Here is a 22,050-nt window from a genome sequence, read left to right as displayed (position 1 = left end):
CAGGGGAATGTGGCCATGAACTCAGGGAAAATGATATATAAAAATGCTCAAACAATGCTTTAGTTGCATGGCACCTTGGTTAGACTTCAGTTTGGAGTATTAGGTTCTGTTTTTGAAACACATTATAAAAAAGCTATGTGGGCCTTGGAGAGATTTACCAGACTGACACCGAGCATTAAAGGAGTTGACGGTGGGATTTTAAACTTTAAAATCTATTTACAGTTTTAAAAATGACAAACTGATTTGATTGGGCACAAACAGACCAATAATTCTTTAGGGCTGGGAACACAGAAAGGGAGACAAAAGAACAAAATTTAGAGCTAACTTATTTGAAACTAAATTCTGGAAGTAATGTTTCTTATGTGGAACAGAGCATATAAAGAATTCTGTCATGAAAAATGCCTGTTGGCTACTAGCTGAGGAATAGATGGAGGGGAGGGGGAGGTTAGAAAGATAGAGAAAGCATTAAAAACTCAAAGGAAGCTTTTATGACTGAAAATGATAGATTTTTATTAGGTAGGGGGTCAATGAGTATGGAATGAAGACAGCTAAAGAGTATGTTATGAGTCAGGTACACTGTAGTAGAATGATGAATCAGGCAGGAGTAGCTGAAAAGCTTTTCCTGTAAGCAAGTGTTGGAGGAAACAGATGGAAGATTACTTGTGGGCAGAAGTGTTTGGGGAAAGTCAAAAGTACTCCCTGTCTGACAGCATTAATAACATATTAACGTCAACTAATAAAGAGCTCTTGGAAAATTTTGAGGTGCATTATATAAAGATAAAAATGCATGTATCCAAACTGGCAGCTTTTAATTCACAGGAGATCCATTACAGACACTGATTGTAGGTCAAATCTGACCTTTGGTATTTGGTTGCTTTAATATTTACGTCAGAACTTCTCAGCTCTCTTATTGTTTCTGCATTTAATAAATATATGCTGAAGGTTTTTACACAAAAACTTACAGGGAATTTTGCTGAAACTTGTTCTCCCAAACATGCCTGTCAACTCTCCAGTGATTCCCTCTCACTATCCACACTAATTGCTGTATACACTAGCCAATTAATTTCCCACCCAGCTCATCTTTAGGATGTGGGAGCGTATTAGAGTAGCACTGGGGTAATCCACATTCAAAGGGAGGACATGCAAGCTCCACGCAGAGAAAAGCAGTGGTCAGGATCAAATCTGAGTCCGAGTGTTATCTGATGTGGATGGATAGGTAAAAGCAGACCAGGAAGACTTGATGGTGGATTGGGTGGTCACTCTGGAGGAGTGATTTCCCAATTATGGCATGTCACTTTATAGATCAATGCAGGCCATTCTAGTTTATTACTCCACTGGGGTATTTGCATATATTTTTAGCATTTTTAAAAAAATAGACCTTTTTTCTCTTTTAGTTCCCAGACATCTGAAGAAAGTGCAATAGAGACCGGTTCCAGCAGCTCTACCTTTATAAAGCGAGAAGATGAAACCATTGAAGATATGGAAATGATGGATGATGTAGCAATTGATCCTTCAGACTTAGTGGAGGACAGCTTCCTGTAACCAGCTTTATTGTGGGAAAATAAACTTGCCCTATTCTAGACATGACCTTCTCGATAACCACTTACTGAGGCATGCCCAAGCAGAGAAGCTTGAGGAGGGAATTTGATGGTACATCTGAAAGTGAGGCCAAATTGGAAGGATATCCTGGGACCAAGATATGATTTGTATTATAGTACATATCATATGTCTATTTCAGTGCATTATTTTTCTATTACGGTACACTCTATAGTGTTTATTTCAGGGTGTATACCCACTGCTATTCCTCTGGACTAAACATAATGCTAAACAGAGTTGTGTGTTTCAAAGACTTTGCTTCATCATAAATGGTCCTATATCTGGATATTTGATCACATTTATCAGACTGCTTCATATGCACATAATGATAACCATTATTAAGAATGTATGCTGTGTACTTAATGTTGTACCATATCATTTATATCTACATCAATAGATAGACGATGACTTTGTCATTCTCCAGGTGGGTTACAATCAGTTGTTTGTCATTGTTTTCAGTTACCAATGCACATCTTCACTTAAACAGGCATTCTTTTTAGTGCTTACTTTCTAATTACAAAGGACTTCTATTTTTTGCAAAGCACAATTTTTTGGGAGTAACTACCTGTAAAGAATGCACTGCATCTATGCAAGATCCTACACTTGAATATTTCAAATATTTGTGTAAACTCATGAAAACATTACAGACATGAACTACAACCTACATTGAAAAGCTAAGAACTTGGAATCCACAGTTATAACTCAGTTTGTGGACTGAGCCAACATATCAACTGACTTGTTTGTCGGTGCAACCTTTTGGAAATCAAAGGATTTGCAGAGCATGGAAAACTGATATATTTGAGCCAGCTGTAAATGACCTGGTGAATTGTGGCAAAGACATGCCAACGGTTATGAAGAGGAGTTACTGAAGAAAGTTCTCTTCAAAGTGAACTAAAAGGAAAAGCAAGCCGTTTCTTTTGAGCCAGGATTTGAAGGATGAATCTAGTCGTGGAGAGCCTTGGTTAAATAGTAAACAAATTATAACATTTCTTTATGGGCCAAATACCACAAATACTTCTGAAGTTTAAGGAGGATGCCATAAAGCACAGAATTCCATTATGTAAATATTGTAAATTCAGTCTTACTAATGTGCTGAAAGTCAATTCAGTTTGAGGCATCTTAATTCATTAATTGAAGTGATGATATGATATTAAGTTGAACTTGGCTATCATCAATAAGGGAAGGACCCTTTACATTTTCTGAGATCCCAGGCTGGAGATTGAAATGTTTTACAAAACTGATGTCTTTACCATACATTAAGGATCAGCTTTGTACTGAACGAATCAGTAGTGACAGAATTCTATTGTATGGTTTTCTTGTGCTAAAGAACATTAACATGTATCATTTAATGGAAGTAGCTGGCTTAAAAATTGCTGCTTGAATTTGATATCTAGTCAGTATACTATTTGCTAACATTTGCAAACAGTAGATACCTGATACAATGGAGTCATTGATTACTTTTATGAAAGTAAGCAAATGTCTTTATAAATCATTCATAATCTGGATTAAGTTTTCTGATTTTTTTCTGTATATGTGTGTGTGTATATATATATTTATGTACACACACAGAGATGCAAAATTATCATAAAACCTTCCAGGGATGGTGATAGTTAAAAACTTCTGAAAAAAATGTTCAGAACTCAAACTAATAGCAACATTAACTTAGCTACTTCCTAAACTATCAATGCAAAACTTTAAGCACATGGTTAAAGATGAACACAGAAAATGCTGGAAATAGTCAGCAAGTCAGGCCACATCTGTGGGAAAGGAAATGAAGTTAATGTTTCATGTGGAAGACCCTTCATCGGACCCTGGAAAGAGAGAAATGAAGCTGGTTAGGCAGCTGAGAGGGAATGTCTGTGACAGGGTAAAACCTAGACGACCATGGGGCTAAACTGTAAACAAACATGTCTGATCACTGAGTGAATGGGAGCAGTTAGAGAGAGTGAACAGACAAAAATACACGCACACACAAAAGAATGTAGGAGTTATGAAATGCAGATATAGAATATCTGACAGGACAGGTTGGGAATAACTTCCACTCACAGAGGGGTACAAAAGAAAAGTAAGGGAAAAAACAACAGAGGTTAAGCCAATGCCACAGGTGGACTGAATGATACGAAGAAATCAAGCTACCTGAAGCTGTAGAATTGTTCTATCCTCATTTCCATCTGTCTTCCTGCTCTGCATTTTGTACCTCCTACAGTCTTTTGTCTGTGTTCTCATGCCCTTGTTTATATTATCACCATGATCACCCTGGATTGACTCTTTCAGAGACCTACCCTCACTGCAGCTTTATGAACTCCTTTCTTTCCCAATATGATGAAGCTGTTCAACCTGAACCATTGACTCTGTTTAATCTCCTCTTATAGACAACCTGATATGCTCAGTAAGTCAAGCATTTTTTGTTTATAATTTAAATTTAGAGCAAGTTCCATTTAAAAAAATCATTAACTAATAAGTTTTCCCACCTGGATGACATCATTTAAATATTGTCATTGAGATGGGCTTGGTGCCTAGTAGGGACCAGTTTGGATGTTGTTTGGCTTATTTCTGACTCAGTGAAGACCACATTTGTGCTTGTATTTTTGATTGAGCAAAGTGCATTACTGAGCCTCTCTGCTCCAAGCTATTAGCTGTTAAGGCATTAACATATTATACATTCCATGGCACATTGCAGTAGCTGTATAGAGTAATATTAGAAAATATGTATGAAGAGAAACTGATTACAAACCACTTTTTCAATTGCTTTCCGTTGGTAAGTATTTTGTCCTGATATTGGTAATACTACATACTATCTCCTGCTCAAATCAATATTAGAGATCATAAAACACTCCATATCTAACAATAAAACAAGAACAAACATATTAAGAGACTATTGAAATTCATGAAAATTCATTTTCTATAAAATGTATGATAAAATGTAAAGAAAATATTAAGTAACTTTGCAGGCTAATATGTTCAGTGTTTCCATTCAGAGAGCGATTTCAAATATTAAATGAACAAGCTAATGAGGCAGATCAAAATGATGTAGCATTGTCTAGGAATCATGACTTTTTCTTTGAATGGTTTGAATGTTGAATATTATCCAATGGTTCTACAAAGTTACCAGGCACATTGGATATATATGATGATGTTATACATCATTTCTGTATATATATACATATATATATGTGTATTTCAGTGTAGTCAAATGAGTTACTGCCATACATTTATGAATAGCTGTATCACTGCCTATGTTTATATTTTTTGACTGTGATGTTAGCCACAGGAACGTTACATGTTGCACTTTTGAATGTCCTGAAAGTTATATTTTAAAATGTAAAAAAAATGAGATGATTTCAAAGGGATTGAATTGTTAATGTGTATCTGGATGCGTATGTGGGTTGAAGTTTCAAACATTTTATTATGACAAAATTACGCAGTTTTAAATACTTTTTTAAAAAGAATTACTTTATGTTACATCAAATACACATTGTCTAAACCAGAATTTCTATTTCAATAAATTCAGATGAATTTAGTGACTGAGATTGGATTATCCTTCCCTCATTTCTTTTTACAAAATTGGATTTATTGTCATGTGCTCAGCTGCAATGAAAAAAAATACTTGAAGCAGCATCATAAGTGCAACTTGTCTGTGGATCTCATAGGTGAGATCCTTAGGTGTTGTTGGAGCTCCAGTCATCCATGCAGGTGCATTGTATTTTGTCACACTTCTGCCCGTGGCTTATAGATGGTGGAAAGTTTTGGGGAGTTGAGAGCTGAGTAATTCACCTCAGTAAATCTGTTCTCTAACTGGCTTAAGTAGCTAGATTACTTATGTGGGGCATTTCAATGGTGCTTTGAATGTTGATGCTGAGTCCTTGGTGAAATTAATGCTACTGAATATCAAGGAATTAGTTGATCTTTTGCTAGAGATGGTTATTGCCTAGCACTTGTAATTTCTGAATATAACTTGTCACTTATCACCTGATATCTTAATTTATCCTGGTCAAGCAGCAGTTGACTGTTTAATTATGAATCACCCACAGACGTCTGTTGCTAATCAGTTTAAAACCTCATGAACAGCCCAGCACAGTGCCAGAAAGGTAAAGGAGACAAGTAATTTGGGTTCCTATTGGCAAAAGATTAGTGATGTAATGACACAGTTGAACATCTTAAGTGTATAAAAAACAGGAGTGAAGGTTCAGGAGTCTTTAACTAGAATCAAGGAACCTTACAGAACATCGAAGGCCTTTTTGCTTATCCCCGAAACAAACGATCTAATTGTTTCCATTCCTTTTACACCCTAAAATTATCACTGTTTCAAATGCCATTCCAATTACCATTTGAAAAAAAATACTTATTCTCCTGCTTTGATCACTCTTTTGGACACTGCATTTCATATTGTAACCGCTCTGCCCAGCTCTTCTACCAGTTAACTTCGAAAAAAGAACATAGAACAGTGCAGTACAGAAACAGGCCTTCCAGCCCACGATATCTGTGCTAAACATAATGCCAAGTTACTTTCTGCCTGCTCGTGATCTATACCCCTCCACTCCCTGGATATGTCTTTCCAATCATCTCTTAAATGCCATTACCTTATCTGTTTCCACCACCATCCTTGGCATCACTTGCCATTCTCTTTGAAAAAACTTGCCCTGTGCATCTCCCTTACACTTTGTCCTTCTCACCTGTAAGCTATGACCTGTAGTATTTGACAGTTCTAACCTGGGATAAAGAGTCTGACTGTATACTTTATCTATGCCTCTCAGGCCTTCCTTCAGCTACCAACAGTCCAGAGAAAACATTAAAATCTTTTCCGGTCTCTCCTCATAGATAATATCCTTTAATCCAGGCATCATCCTGGTAAAGCTCTCCAAAGTCTCTACAATAGGTCTACAGCAGATGCAATCTCAATTGTTCTTCACACAGCCCTGGATCACCTGGACAATATGAACACCGATGTCAGGATGTTGCTCGTTGACTATAGCTCAGTGTTACATACCTCATGGATATCTTGTGACTGTCTTATGACCATAATGTAATTGAGTATCTTATGTCATGAGGTAATGGTCATGTGATGGTGGGGTGATGTAATTTTCCCGCCAGTGTGAGATCACGTGATGACATGTTCACGTGAAACCCCTGTGGTGACGCAGCTAGTTTTTCCAGTTGAGGTTTAAGTTTAGTTCGTTATTTAATTCGTCGGATACTCCGTTATGCTGCGTATTAATCTCATGATGCAGTTTCATTTTAAAGTGGAGTTCTACTTTCTATCGTAAGTAGTATTGGAGAGTGAAGAACTTACCAAAGTACAGGAATTCGCCAAGTCGAGTAAAGCTGATATTGTTTGGCAGTTTTGGAGAGGATCAACCTTCATTGAATCTTCGTTCAAGAAATAGTGACCTGTATGAGATATCCTCTGTTAAAGCAGGAAGGATTGCACAGTGTCTATTCTCCAGAAGAAAAGATCAGTTCCTTTAAACCGTTTTATTTCCGTCATTGTGAATCCTGTGGACAAGGCAGGTTCTGGCTGGGATCAGCAGTAACGTCATGTCTTCGAGGAATTCTTTGCTTCAGGAAAGTCCTAATTGACTGTATAAATCTCTTGGACTTTCGAATTTACCATTCTAAGAACTGTGTTTGAATTTACCACTTTAAGACCTGTTTTCGCATTTACCCTTTTAAGAACTGTTCCAGAGTTGCCGTATAGCAGTTAACTTCTGGTTAAATTAGTCCTTTGAATATTTTTCACTATTGTTGAGCAGAGTTTAATAAATGTTTGTTTGTTTTTATTAAACCTGACTCAATTGATATTCATTGTTGCCGGTCACGTGACATAATTTGGGGGCTCATCCGGGATTGTTCCAATTTTGAGCTTAACTGCTTGTTTAATTATCAACCTGATTTGGAAAAGGGAAATACCAGATTCTTTTGTTTGATTGGTCTGTGGGTGGTATTCGGCAGCAATGAATATTGACGACTTTATGGAATCGCCAGACCCGGAGTTTTTGGCGAAGGCAAGAAAGGGTGTTGTATCCGAGATTTCTAGAAGGTTAGACCTTAAAGGAATTACGAAGGTTACAACAAAGCCAGTAATTCAGAGAAAAATCATGGCACACTCTAAGGAGTTGGGTGTTTTTGATGAAGAAGTGTTAGATATGTTTCCATTGAGTAATCTAGAGATGCAGTTACATAGCGAACAAATAAAGTTAAAGCAATTAGAAGCTGATTTGGAAAGAAGTCAGTTAGAAGCTGAAAATTAACAGAAGGAATTCGAGTCTAGAGAAACCCATAGGAAAAGGGAATTTGAAGAAAGAGAAGCAGAGAAACAGAGGAAATTTCATCTAGAGATCGAGAAATTAAAGTCCGAGAATCAGTCCTCTGGTTCAAGGAAACAGTTTGTTGCTAGTTGAGAGGTTATTTTGGCTCCTCCATTTAGTGAAACAGAAGTGGACAAATATTTCCAACATTTTGAAACTGTGCTCTGAGTTTAGGGTGCCAAAAGATAGATGGCCAGTGATGTTACAAAATGTAATTAGAGGCAAAGCACAACAAGTTTATACAGCTTTAACTGCTGAGCAAGCACTTGATTATGATATTGTGAAGCAGCATGTATTGAAAGCGTATGAACTGTTTCCAGAAGCTTATAGAGAAAGATTCAGAAATTTGAAGAAATCTGTGGAAAAAACTTACGTGGAATTTGCCTACGAGATCTCTGTGTGTTTTGAGAGATGGGTTTCCTCTAAAAATGTGAATGGGGAATTTATAATAAATTCAAAGAGTTGATTTTACTGGAGGAATTTTAAAAAATTACTGTTGAAGTGAGGACATACTTAAATGAGAGGGACCCTGCTACATTGCAGGAGTCTGCTAATTAGCTGATGAGTATGCTTTAATTCATAAGAGTAAATTTTCTCCAGGTAGAACTTTTAAACGGGAAAATAGCACAGAGAGTCAAGGTAAGCCAGAAATTAAATCTGAAGTTAGTGAGAAAGGTAAGGATGAAGGGAGACATGTGAAGGAAAGACATTTTGGTATTATTTGTAATTATTGTAAGAAACCTGGACATGTAATAGCTAACTGTTTTCGATTGAAAAAGGAGAAAGAAGCAGTCCCAGATGCTTGTGTGCAGCATATTGAAACACCTGTAAATCCACAGAGTTCGATAAATACAAATGAAGCTTTGTCAGAGTCTGACCAAGTTAAAAGGGGATATGAACATTCTATAACCGAAGGATTTGTATCCTTGAAAGAGGGATCCAATCCAGTACCAATAAGAATCCTTAGAGATACTGGAACTTCTCGATCACTTATATTAGACAGTGTTCTAATGTTTAGTGATGAATCTGACATTGATGAGGTAAACTATATAAGAGGAATTGGGAGTGCCCTTATGCCTGTACATTTGCATTGAGTAAATTTAATGTCAGGGTTAGTTACAGGGTCTGTTAAAGTAGGACTACAACACAGTTTACCCGTGAATGATGTTTCTCTATTGTCAGGGAATGACTTAACAGATGGGCAAATTTTTCCTGAAGTGCATTTGACAATAAAGCCTATTTCTGAGGAACCACAGAGGGATTCTAACACAGATTCTTCCTATGTTGTAACCCGAGCTATGGCTAAAAAGACTGAAGTGCAGGATGGGTCTGTTATCCATGACTGTTCAACTCGGGATTCAAATTTTGAGGATGTGTCAGAAACTTTCTTACCTTCATTATTTGATCATGATTATTGTAGTAAGTCTGACCATGGAGATTTGTCTTTACCTCGGAAGGAGATGATAGCAGAGTAGAGTACAGACCCTGAGATTATCAAGTTAAAGGAACAAGCTCTTCCAAATAGTGAAATTGAGAAGGTGCCAGTAGGATAATATTTTGAAAAGGGAGTATTAATGAGGAAATGGAGATCACCTACAATTCCTGCAAGTGAAGAATGGGAAGTTAATCACCAGGTAGTAGTTCCTAAAGTTTATCGAAATGAGATTTTAACTATGGCTCATAGTATGCCTTTGGGTGGCCATCAAGGTGTAAAGAAAACTATGAACAAGGTTTTTAGATATTTTTACTGGCCCAGTTTAAGAAAAGATGTAGTGATATTTTGTAGAACGTGTCATACTTGTCAAATTGTGGGTAAACCTAATCAAGTTACTCCAGTGGCCCCACTGCAACTGATTCCAGCATTTGGTGAGCCATTTTCCAAAATTATTATAGATTGTGTGGGCCCATTGTCAAAAATTAAAACTGGACATCAATATTTGCTGACCATTATGTGCACAGTGTCTAGGTTTCCAGAGGCAATGCCTCTTAGGAATATAACAGCCAAAACTGTGACAAAGGCTTTTATAAAATTCTTTATTTATTTTGGGTTGCCTAAGGAAATACAATCTGATCATGATGGTAATTTTATGGATTTTTCCAGCAGATAGTTTATAAATTGGGAGCAAAACAGATTACCTCATCTGCATATCATCCAGAATCGCAAGGAGCCTTGGAGAAATTCCATTCTACCCTTAGAACTATGATTAGGATGTATTGTGTGGAAAATGAAAAGGACTAGGATGAAGGCGTGCATTTATTACTTTTTGCAGTATGGGAGGCAGTGCAGTAATCATTAGGTTTTAGTCCTTTTGAACTTGTGTTTGGGCATAGAGTTCGAGGACCTTTGGGCTTGTTGAAGGAACAGTGGATTAATAAAGAGGTACATACTAATTTGCTGGATTATGTTTTAAAATTCAAGGAAAGATTATATAAAGCTTGTAGTTTAGCCAAGGAAAATTTAAAATTGGCTCAGGAGAAAATGAAAACTTGGTATGATAAGGAAGCTAGAATGAGGTCATTTAAATCTGGAGATAAGGTGTTGATTCTTTTCCCGATGCAAATGAACCCATTACAAGCTAAATTTCATGGTTCTTATGAGATTAAATCTAAAGTAAATGATGTGGATTACCTGATAACAACCCCAGATCGAAGAAAGTCAACACAGCTGTGTCATATAAATAAGATACAACCGTATTATGAGAAACAGTCTGCTACTATGACTGTTGTGCTCAATAATAATGAGTTTGATCCCACTGGGAACATAATGGATGATTCATCTGAATCTCATTTTAAACCCAACATTATTTCTGCCAGATTACCAAAATCAACAATTCTGGAAAATATTGATGAGAAACTAGCTCATTTACAGCCAGAGCAGAGAGAGCAGATGAAACAGTTAATTTTTAAATATAGGGATTTATTTCTAGACGTCCCTAGAAGAACCACCGTAGCTTCACATGATGTAGATGTTGGAGATGCAAAACCCATAAAACAACATCCATATCAGATGAACAGGGAAAAATGTGAACTTACTGAACAAGAATTTAAGTATATGTTAGAGAATAATATTATTAGACCTTCTAATTCGAATTGGAGTTTACCGTGTGTTATGGTGCCTAAGCCAGACAACAGTATTCGATTTTGTACAGATTACAGGAAGGTGAATGTTGTGACAAAAACTGATGCATATTCAATCCCTAGGGTAGATGATTGTGTGGATAAAATTGGACAAGCGAAGTTCCTTACAAAGATTGATTTGTTAAAAGGTTATTGGTGTGTTCCATTGACGGATAGAGGTAGAGAGATTTCTGCATTTGTAACCTCATCTGGGTTATATGAATATAATGTTCTTCCCTCTGGGATGAAGAATGCACCAGGTACTTTCCAGCGGATGATTAATTCTGTGATTCATGGGGTTAAAAGATATAGATGCCTATATTGATGATTTAGTTACAAGAAATAATACTTGGAAAGCACATATTACTGCGGTGGAGAAACTATTTGAAAGACTTTCAAAAGCTAACTTAACTATTAACTTAGCTAAAAGTGAATTTGGTCATGCCACGGTGACCTACCTTGGTTATGTTGTGGGTCAAGGAAAATTAGCTCCTGTTCAGGCAATTTTAGAAGTACCCACTCCAACTGGTAAGAAAGCTCGCAGAAGGTTCTTGGGTATGGTAGGATATTACTGAAAATTTTGTAAGAATTTTAATAGACAATAGACAATAGGTGCAGGAGCAGGCCATTCAGCCCTTCGAGCCAGCACCACCATTCACTGTGATCATGGCTGATTATCCACAATCAGTACCCTTTTCCTGCCTTCTCCCCATCACTCCGCTATTTTTAAGAGCTCTATCTAACTCTTTTTGAAAGAATTCAGAGAATTGGCCTCCTCTGTCTTCTGAGGCAGAGCATTCCACAGAACCACAACCCTCTGTGTGAAAAAGTTTTTCCTCAACTCCGTTCTAAATTGTCTACCCTTTATTCTTAAACTGTGGCCTTTGGTTCTGGACTCCCCCAACATCGGGAACATGTTTCCTGCCTCTAGTGTGTCCAATCCCTTAATAACCTTATATGTTTCAATCAGATCCCCACTCATCCTTCTAAATTCCAGTGTATACAACCCCAGTTGCTCCAATCTTTCAACATATGACTGTCCCGCCATCCTGAGAATTAACTTCGTGAACCTACGCTGCACTCCCTCAATAGCTAGCATGACCTTCCTCAAATTTGGAGAGCAAAACTGTACACAATACTCCAGGTGTGGTCCAAGGGCCCTGTACAACTGCAGAAGGACCTCTTTGCTCCTATACTCAACTCCCCTTGTTATGAAGGCCAACATGCCATTAGTTTTCTTCACTGCCTGTTGTACCTGCATGCTTACTTTCAGTGACTGATGAACAAGGACACCTAGATCTCGTTGTACTTCCCCTTTTCCTAACTTGACACCATTCAGATAGTAATCTGCCTTCCTGTTCTTGCCACCAAAGTGGATAACCTCACGTTTATCCACATTAAACTGCATCTCCCATGCATCTGCCCACTCACCCAACCTGTCCAAGTCACCCTCCATTCTCATAACATCCTCCTCACATTTCACACTGCCACCCAGCTTTGTGTCATCTGCAAATTTGCTAATGTTACTTTTAATCCCTTCATCTAAATCATTAATATATATTGTAAATAACTGCAGTCCCAGCACCGAGCCTTGCAGTACCCCACTAGTCACTGCCTGCCATTCTGAAAAGGACCGATTAATCCCTACTCTTTGTTTCCTGTCTGCCCACCAATTTTCTACCCATGACAGTACCTACCCCCAAAACCATTTGCTCTAATTTTGCACACTAACCTCCTATGTGGGACTTTATCAAAGGCTTTCTGAAAGTCCAGGTACACTACATCCACTGGCTTTCGCATGTTCATTTTCATAGTTACGTTCTCAAAAAATTCCAGAAGATCAGTCAAGCATGATTTCCCCTTCATAAATCCATGCTGACTCGGACCTATCCTGTCACTACTATCCAAATATGTTGCTATTACATCTTTTATAATTGATTCCAGCATCTTCCCCACCACTGATGTCAGACTAACTGGTCTATAATTGCCTGTTTTCTCTCTCCCCCCTTTCTTAAAAAGTGGGATAACATTAGCCTCCCTCCAATCCACAGGAACTGATCCTGAATCTACAGAACATTGGAAAATGATTACCAATACATCCACGATTTCTAGAGCCACCCCCTTAAGTACCGTGGGGTGCAGACCATCAGGCCCTGGGGACTTATCAACCTTCAGTCCCATCAGTTTACCCAACACCACTTTGTGCCTGATGCAAATTTCCTTCAGTTCCTCTGTTATCCTAGGTCCTCTGGCCACTATTACATCTGGGAGATTGTTTGTGTCTTCTCTAGTGAAGACAGATCCAAAGTGCCTGTTCAGCTCGTCTGCCATTTCCTTGTTCCCCATAATAATTTCACCTGTTTCTGTCTTCAAGGGCCCAACTTTGTTCTTAACTAATTTTTTCCTCTTCACATACCTAAAGAACCTTTTACTATCCTCCTTTATATTTTTGGCTAGCTTACCTTCGTACCTCATCTTTTCCCCCTGTATTGCCTTTTTAGTTATCTTCTGTTGCTCCTTAAAAGTCTCCCAATCCTCTGGCTTCCCACTCATCCTTGCTATGTTATACTTCCTCTCTTTTATTTTTATACTGTCCTTGACTTCCCTTGTCATCCACGGTCTCCCCTTATTCCCCTTAGAACCTTTCTTCCTCTTTGGAATGAACTGATCCTGCACCTTCTGCATTATTCCCAGAAATACCTGCCATTGTTGTTCCACTGTCATCCCTGCTAGGGTATCTCTCCAGTCAACTTTTGCCAGCTCCTCCCTCATGTGTCCATAGTCCCCTTTGTTCAACTATAATACTGACACTTCCGATCTTCCCTTCTCCCTCTCAAATTGTAGATTAAAACATCATATTATGGTCACTACTTCCTAATGGCTCCTTTACCTCGAGTTCCCTTATCAAATCTGGCTCATTACACAACACTAAATCCAGAATTACCTTCTCCCTGGTAGGCTGTAATACAAGCTGCTCTAAGAATCCATCTCTGAGGCATTCCACAAACTCCCTTTCTTGGGGTCCAATTTTGTGAACATTGCTCTTCCATTAACTAACCTCTTGAAGAAAAATGAAAAGTTTGTTTGGGCAGAGCCTTGTCAAGAGGCCTTTGATAAATTGAAAACTATACTGTGTAGTCAACCTGTGCTCAAATCCCCTGACTTTGAAAAACCATTTTCATTAGCGATAGATGCTAGTGATGAAACTGCAGGAGCAGTGTTACTCCAAAGGGATGAAAGTGATGAAGTTAATTGTCCGGTAGCTTATTTTTCCAAGAAATTTAATTTGCATCAAAGAAATTATTCAACGGTAGAAAAGGAATTATTATCTCTTGTTTTGGCTTTACAACATTTTGAAGTGTATGTTATTACTACTCAGAAACCACTCATAGTTTGCACCGATCATAATCCGTTAATGTTTTTGAATAAGATGAAAAACAAAAATAAAAGATTACTAAATTGGAGTTTGATGTTACAGGAATATAATATTTTGATAATTCATACTAAAGGTAAAGATAATGTGATCGCTGATTGTCTAGATGTTAAATGTACAATGTAAATTTTTCTGGAGTAGTATTTTAAGATTTGTAACACTCCTACTGTATATTAGTTTGCAAGATGCTGTATGATAATACTGTGTATATTGTGTTAGTTGTAAATTTTATACATTTGGATTTTTTTTGTAAACAGTTAATTGTTAAAATTTTGCTCCCAAAAAGACCAAATTTTTTTTGGAGGGAGGTGTTATGTACCTCATGGATATCTTGTGACTGACTTATGACCATGATGTAATTGAGTATCTTATGAGCATGAGGTAATGGTCATGTGATGGTGGGGTGATGTAATTTTCCCGCCAGTGTGAGGTCACGTGATGACATGTTCACCACGGGTATAAAAGGGAGACCCCTGTGGTGACGCAGTTAGTTTTTCCAGTTGAGGTTTAAGTTTAGTTCGTTATTTAATTCGTCAGATACTCCGTTATGCTGCATATTAGACTCATGACACAGTTTCGTTTTAAAGTGGAGTTCTACTTTCTATCGTAAGTAGTACTGGAGAGTGAAGACCTTACCAAAGTACAGGAATTCGCCAAGTCGAGTAAAGCTGATATCGTTTGGCAGTTTTGGAGAAGATCGACCTTTATTGAATCTTCGTTCAAGAAATAGTGACCTGCATGAGATATCCTCTGCTAAAGCAGGAAGGATTGCACAGTGTCTATTCTCCAGAGGAAAAGGTCAGTTCCTTTAAACTGTTTTATTTCTGTCGTCGTGAATCCTGTGGACAAGGCAGGTTCTGGCTGGGATCATCAGTAACATCACGTCTTCAAGGAATTCTTTGCTTCAGGAAAGTCTCTCCTAATTGACTGTATAAATCTCTTGGACTTTTGAATTTACCATTCTAAGAACTGTGTTTGAATTTACCACTTTAAGAACTGTTTTCGCATATACCCTTTTAAGAACTGTTCCAGAGTTTCCGTATAGCAGTTAACTTCCGGTTAAATTAGTCCTTTGAATATTTTTCACTATTGTTGAGCAGAGTTTAATAAATGTTTGTTTGTTTTTATAAAACCTGACTCAATTGATATACATTGTTGCCGGTCACGTGACATCAGTGTTTAACACCATTGTTTCTTCAATCCTGATCAAAAAGCTACAGAATCTGTGACTCTGTACCTCCATCTGCAATCGGATCTTTGACTTCCTAACCAGAAGAGCACAATCTGTGCAGATTGGTAATAATATCTCCTCACTGATGATCAACACTGGCACACCTGAGGGGTGTGTGCTTGGCTCACTACTCTACTCCCTCTGTCCCCATAACTTTGTGAATAGGTATAGCTCAAGTGCTATCTATGAGTTTGCTGATGATACCATTGTTGGTAGAATCTCAGATGGAGATGAGAGGGCGTAGATGAGTGAGATATACCAGCTAGTTGAGTGGTGTTGAGCATGAACCTGGCACTCAACGTCAGTAAGACCAAAGAGCTGATTGTGGACTTCAGGAAGTGTAAGACAAGTGAACACAAAACTATCCTCACAGGGGGATCAAAAATGGAGCAAGTGAGCAGTTTCAAGTTCATGGGTGTCAATATCTCTGAGGACCTAACCTGGTCCCAATATATCGATGCAGCTATAAAGAAGGCAAGACAGTGGCTATATTTCATTAGAAATTTGAGGAGATTTGGTTTGTCACCTAAAACACTCGAAAACTTCTACAGATGCACCATGGAGAGCATTCTGACAGGCTGCATCACCATGTGGTATGGGGGGGGGGTGTGGGGAGTTACTGCACGGGATTGAAAGAAGCTGCAGAAAGCTGTAAAGTTAGTCAGCTCCATCGTGGGTACTAGCCTCTGTAGTATTCAAGACATCTTCAAGGAGCAGTGCCTCAGACAGGCGCTGCCCATTATTAAGGACCCCCATCATACAGAGCTTGCCCTATTCTCCTTGTTACCATCAGGAAGGGGGTACAGAAGCCTGAAGGCCAATGCTCAACAATTCAGGAACAGCTTCTTCCCCTCTGCCATCCAATTCCTAAATGGACAATGAACTCATAAACACTACCTCAATTTTTTATATATTATTTCTGGTTTTACATTATTTTTTAATTTAACTATTTAATATACAGTACATATATATGCTTACTGTAATTGATCTATTTACTTTTTTCCTCCATATTATCATGTCTCGCATTGTATTACTGCCGTTAACGGATTTTACAACATACGCAGTGATATTAACCCTGATTCTGAATCTGAGTCTGACATTCTTTCTGTAATGGGACAAACAGAACCACACTGAATGCTCCAAGTGTAGCCTAACCAGAGTTTTATCTAGCTACCACATGCCTTCCTGACTAGTGAAAGATAAGTATTCTATTTACTTCTGTTGCCACCTTTCAGGGAACTATGGACTGACCCCAATATCACTCTGTACATCAATGCTCCTGTGTATTTTCATAATATATTTGATCTACCAAACTGCAGCACACTCAGATAAAACTCTGTCTGTCATTTCTCCGCATGTACTGTATACATGTAACCTTCTTCATTGTCTGTAACTCCACATATTTTTGAGTTGTCTGCAAATTTACTAATTAATACATCAGCATTTTCAAGGTTCAAAGATCAACGTAAGTTTATTATCAAATGACCTATATGTTACCATAAACAACCTTGGGATTTATTGTCTTGCAGGCATTTACAGAAAAAGAAGATGTGATAAATAATGACAGACAGCCAATGTGCAAAAAATAGCAATCCATGCAAACAATAATATTGCTGAGAGCACGAGTTGTAAGGAGTCCTTGAAAGTTAGACCTGTAGGTTTTTAAATCATTTCAGAACAGCGATGATTGAAGTTATTTATGCCGTTTCAGGATCCAGATGGTTGCTAGTAGAGAGAAAAAGAATGGCCTGGATGGTGAGGCTCTTTGAGATGGATGCTGCTGCTTTCTTGTGACAGTGTTCTATGTAAATACAATCCATTGGGGGTGGGGGGTGGTGGAGGAGAGCTTTGCTTGTGATGGACTGGGCTGTGTCCATCACTTTCTGTAGCTTTTTCCATTCCTGGGCATTGGTGTTTCATCCAAAGTCATTGCAAGCAACTGGAGGTCCCAGCAGTGATCCTCGCAGAATACCTTTGGTCACAGATTTCAGGCAACACTAACTCTTCCACCAGTACTCTCTGTCCTCTATGAGCAAATGGTTTGGAATCCAATCTACCAAGTCTCTGTTGATCCCATAATCTTCTGTGTCAGCCTACCATGAGGTACTTCGTCAAAGTAGAATTTATTGTCATGCACAATATATGCACAGTTGCAGTGAATGGCTTACTTGCAACAGCATCACAGGGACATGGCAGTCACAAGAAAAACATAAACTGAATATAAATCATACACAACGTTTTCAAGAAGGAACACATTAGAACAAAAAGAATAATGCCCATTTTAGTGCACAGTGATCAAAGTGGTCATAATGTTGCTAAACTGTAGTGATTAGGGTTACGCTAGATGACTCAAGAACTGAACGGCTGAAGGAAAGTAGCCATTCTTGAACCTGATGGTGTAGGACCTAAGGCTTCTGTACTTCCTGTCCGATGTAGCTGCGAGATCTTGAAGGTGGGGGTCTTTGATGAGGGATTTTGCTTTCTTGCAGCAGCACCTCCCTGTAGAAGCCTTTAATGGTGGGGAGTGATGTATAGGGTAGAATTCACTACTATTTGCAGCTTCTTACATGCCTGTGCATTCAAATTTTTTTTATGGTGTACACCCAACCTCGCCACCCTCCGGGGTTTAGAGGCTCCGATCCAGTATGCATAGCTGGTGCACCCTCTTTAAAGACTCTGGCCGACTCCGCTAATTGGCAGCCATGTTTTACTGCCAAGATTTGGATAATTAAGGAGCACCTAAACTTAGGATCGGTGCTCAATCATCAGCTCAACTTTGGTTCAGTCTGCAACTGCGTTTAGGATTTCTGCCTCATCTGATTTCTTGTCTATTCTCGTCAGGTTCTCATCTAGCATCTAGTTATGAACCCTATTCTCATCTCAGTATTGAAATTGTATCTCAATTCTAGTCTTGGATTCTCCAGCACTTGGGTCCTAACCATTCTCCCCTAGGCCTCTTGGCATAGAATTACTGCATCAGACCATGATACAATCAGTCAGTCTACTTTCAACAGTACATCTGTAGAAGTTTATTGAAGTGTTTGATGACAAGTCAAAACTTTTTAACCTCCTAAGAAAGAAAAGGAAGTGGAACACTTTCCTTGTGATTGCATCTACATACTAGGCTTAGGGCAAACCATCCAATATGGAGTCATAGACTGATAGAACACCACAGCACAGAGACAAGACCTTTACTCTATTCAGTCCATGCCGATTTGTTATTCTACCCCGTCCCATCAACCTGCGCCTGGACTACACCAAGCTGCATCAGCTTGATTTCACACTCTCTCCCCCTCCAGAATTCCAAATGAACCTTTTCTTCTGGGATGTCAATTCCTTTCCTCACAGGATCTTTCCATGCAACTACAGGAGACGCTGCCATTGTCTTGTTACCTCTGCTCACTTCCTGATGGCCAGAGCCTCCGAATGAAGCAACAATTCTCTTGTACTTTTCCAAAGAAAGTGGACTGACCTGCACATTCATTGCATTTCTTTGTCTTTATTTTGTGATCATATTATTTCTGATTTTCTCAAATTTATGCATTTGAACTCTCTCTCTGAGCCTTCAGCTGTAATGACTACTTGCAGCTTTAGGCTGTTGTGATCTACACATTGGGCCTTCAAAATAAAATGTCTATAAATAGTGGCTCATATATAAACTGTATTTGTTCTGTGAGCATGTTGGCATGTGTGTTAAGAGTAGTGTAACTATGTGTCTGAGCACCACTGATGCTAGTGAAATAACTGTTCCCTACTGAGAGAGAAATACATTTGTGAAACATGAACAATTTTAAGTTGACACTCACTCTCATTCACATGTAGCGAATCTCACAGATACTCTTTTCACTACTTGTTTGTTCATGTGAACATTGCAGAGCAAATGCACTCCCCAGTCACCATTTAAAAGCTGTTTGAGGTCAGGCTGTGTAAGCAATTACCAGTGAGAGTCTGTTATTAAAAGTTATTCTAGGACAGAATCAGGCGTCAATAATTGCAGTACATGACAGACTCAGTGAAAATTGAGGTGTACTCTGCAGAATATTGCTGGGTTCCTCCAGGCTGTGGAACCATTGGTCTGTTCTATCAGACTGTGCGTGGCAGCATGGAGTTTACATCGTCACATCGTTCTCACATGCATGAATTGTGTGCGCGAGTCAAGACCCTCAGGGCTAGTCAGTGTTTGGAACCTGAATGATGCACTGCAAAAAGTCACAAACCAGCTGGTCACTGTGAGTAAAATCATTCTGATTGCGAAAAATGTCCAAGCAGTGTCATGTGATGGGTGCAGGTTGACAGGCTTGCAATGAATGTACATCATATGTATGTCGTGGATTTCGTCAATTCCAGTCTGGAAGGAGCCAGAGCACAAAAGTTAAAGGGCACCATGATCTTCAGAGTCAGTGGCACAGTACATATATCCCATAGTTCTGCAGCTGGCATTGGAGCTACTCGCTGTGGACAGGATTTATTATACAGGGCAATTAAAAATAAGCCAGGAAGAAGCAGAGCGGCCACTGTATGAGTGTTGAATGTACTTTCAGGGTATCTGGAGGCACGTGATAAAGTAGGCAGTAGTCAGTATGGTTTCCTTAAGGGAAAATCTTGCCTGACAAATCTTTTGGAAGTCTTTGAAGACATAACAAGCAGGATAGACAATCGGTGAATGTCGTGTACCTGGATTTTCAGAAGGTCTTTGACAAAGTGTCACACATGAGGCTGCTTAACAAGTTAGCAGCCCATGGTATGACAAGAAATATACTAGCGTGGATAGCGCATTGGCTGATTAGCAGAAGGCAAAGATTGGGAATAAAGGGAGCCTTTCCTGACTGGCTGCCAATTACTACTGGTACTCCACAGGGGTCTGTGTTGGGACCACTTCTTTTTGCATTATACATCAATGATTTGGATTATGGATTTAATGGTTTTGTGGCCAAGCTTGCAGATGAGATGAAGATAGGTGGAGGGACAGGTAATTTTCAGAAATTAAAGAGGCTACAGAAGGATTTAGACAGATTAGGAGAATGGGCAAAGAAGTGGTGGATGGAATATGGTGTCCGGAAGCCTACGGTCACGCACTTTGGTAGAAGAAATAAAACATAGACTATTTTCTAAATAGAGAGAAGATTCAAAAATCTGAGGTGCAAATGGATTTGGGGGTCCTCGTGCAGGATTCCCTAAAGGTTAATTTGCAGGTTGAGTCAGTGGTGAGAAAGGAAAATCCAATGTTAGCATTCATTTCAAGAGGACTAGAATATAAAAGCAAGGCTGTAATATTGAGGCTTTATAAGACACCGGTGAGGCCTCACTTGGAGTATTGTGAGCAGTTTTCACCCATTATCAAAGAAAGGATGTTCTGACATTAGAGAGGATTCAAAGGAAGCTCACGAAATGATTTCGTGATTGAAGGGTTTGTTCAAATGAGGGGCACTTGATGGCTCTGGGCCTGTACTCATTGGAATTCAGAAGAATGAGCAGTGATCTCCTTTGAAAGCGATAGAATGTTAAAAGACCTCAATAAAGTGAATGTTGAGAGGATGTTTCCTATGTTGGGGGAGTCTAAGACCAGAGGACACAGCCTTAAGATAGAGGGATGTTCATTTAGAATGGAGATGAGGAGGAATTTCCTTAGCTAGAGAATGGTGAATCTGTGGAATTCATTGCCACAGGCATATTTAAGGCAGAATTTGAAAGATTCTTGATTAGTTAGGGCATGAAGGGATACAGGAGATTGAAGCTGAGAGTGAAATGGATGAGCCATGATGAAATGGCAGAGCAGATGCAATGGGCCAAATGGCCTAGTTTTGCACCCCTATCTTATCATCTTATGAATTGCTACCATTTTGGTTATAATGTCTTTAATGACCTGGTTCATGTTGTGTAACCCTAGGGCTGAGTAATTGGCTAATTTTTCCAGAGTGGAGCTCTCAAGGGTGAGAAACACACCGTCCATAGTCATGCGCTACTCTGATGGCATAATGAGAGTCAGTGTGAATATTTACTGTAGCACCAGCTCTAAGGCTGCAAGCTCTTTTCAAAGCTGAAAGCTCAGAAAATGGTAAGACGCACTCAGGAAATGACTGAGATAGTGCACCTTAGTTTGACCAAAGTGGCGGCTTCTTCCTCGACACCTTGTGATCCTTGTCAGCCAGAGCAGGCAAAAGGACTGTCTGTGGAACATATAAGCAAATCATGCACACATTGAAGCAGTGTGAAATTGGATGGGAGGGCCTCATCTGCCTAGTCTCTCTGAAGAGGCTGAGAAAAGAAACGGTAGGACTCTCAATAGGAGGTTGGTCCAAGTGTTCTGTTTGCCTTGATCTGTTACAGTGAACAAATATTGAGAGTATGTGTGAACTGGGATAGAAAAG

General features: G+C 38.9%; 1 protein-coding gene across 5 annotated transcripts in view; it reads left to right on the top strand.

Annotated features, from left to right (window-relative positions):
- pdgfra (platelet-derived growth factor receptor, alpha polypeptide) overlaps nucleotides 1-5,124 on the top strand; it is a 50,594-nt gene extending 45,470 nt beyond the window's left edge. For all 5 annotated transcript variants that reach the window (XM_072252704.1, XM_072252700.1, XM_072252701.1 and 2 more), the window contains one exon: nucleotides 1,395-5,124. In XM_072252704.1, coding sequence (XP_072108805.1) covers nucleotides 1,395-1,542 — 148 coding nt within the window. In that variant the 3' untranslated portion in view covers nucleotides 1,543-5,124. The remainder of the gene's footprint in view (nucleotides 1-1,394) is intronic.
- Nucleotides 5,125-22,050: the final 16,926 nt, after the last annotated feature.

Source organism: Mobula birostris, chromosome 3, assembly GCF_030028105.1.
Source record: "Mobula birostris isolate sMobBir1 chromosome 3, sMobBir1.hap1, whole genome shotgun sequence".
NCBI classification, from domain to species: Eukaryota; Metazoa; Chordata; class Chondrichthyes; order Myliobatiformes; family Myliobatidae; genus Mobula; species Mobula birostris.
Note: the sequence above shows the minus strand (reverse complement) of the source record. Positions and strands in the feature narration are given on the sequence as shown.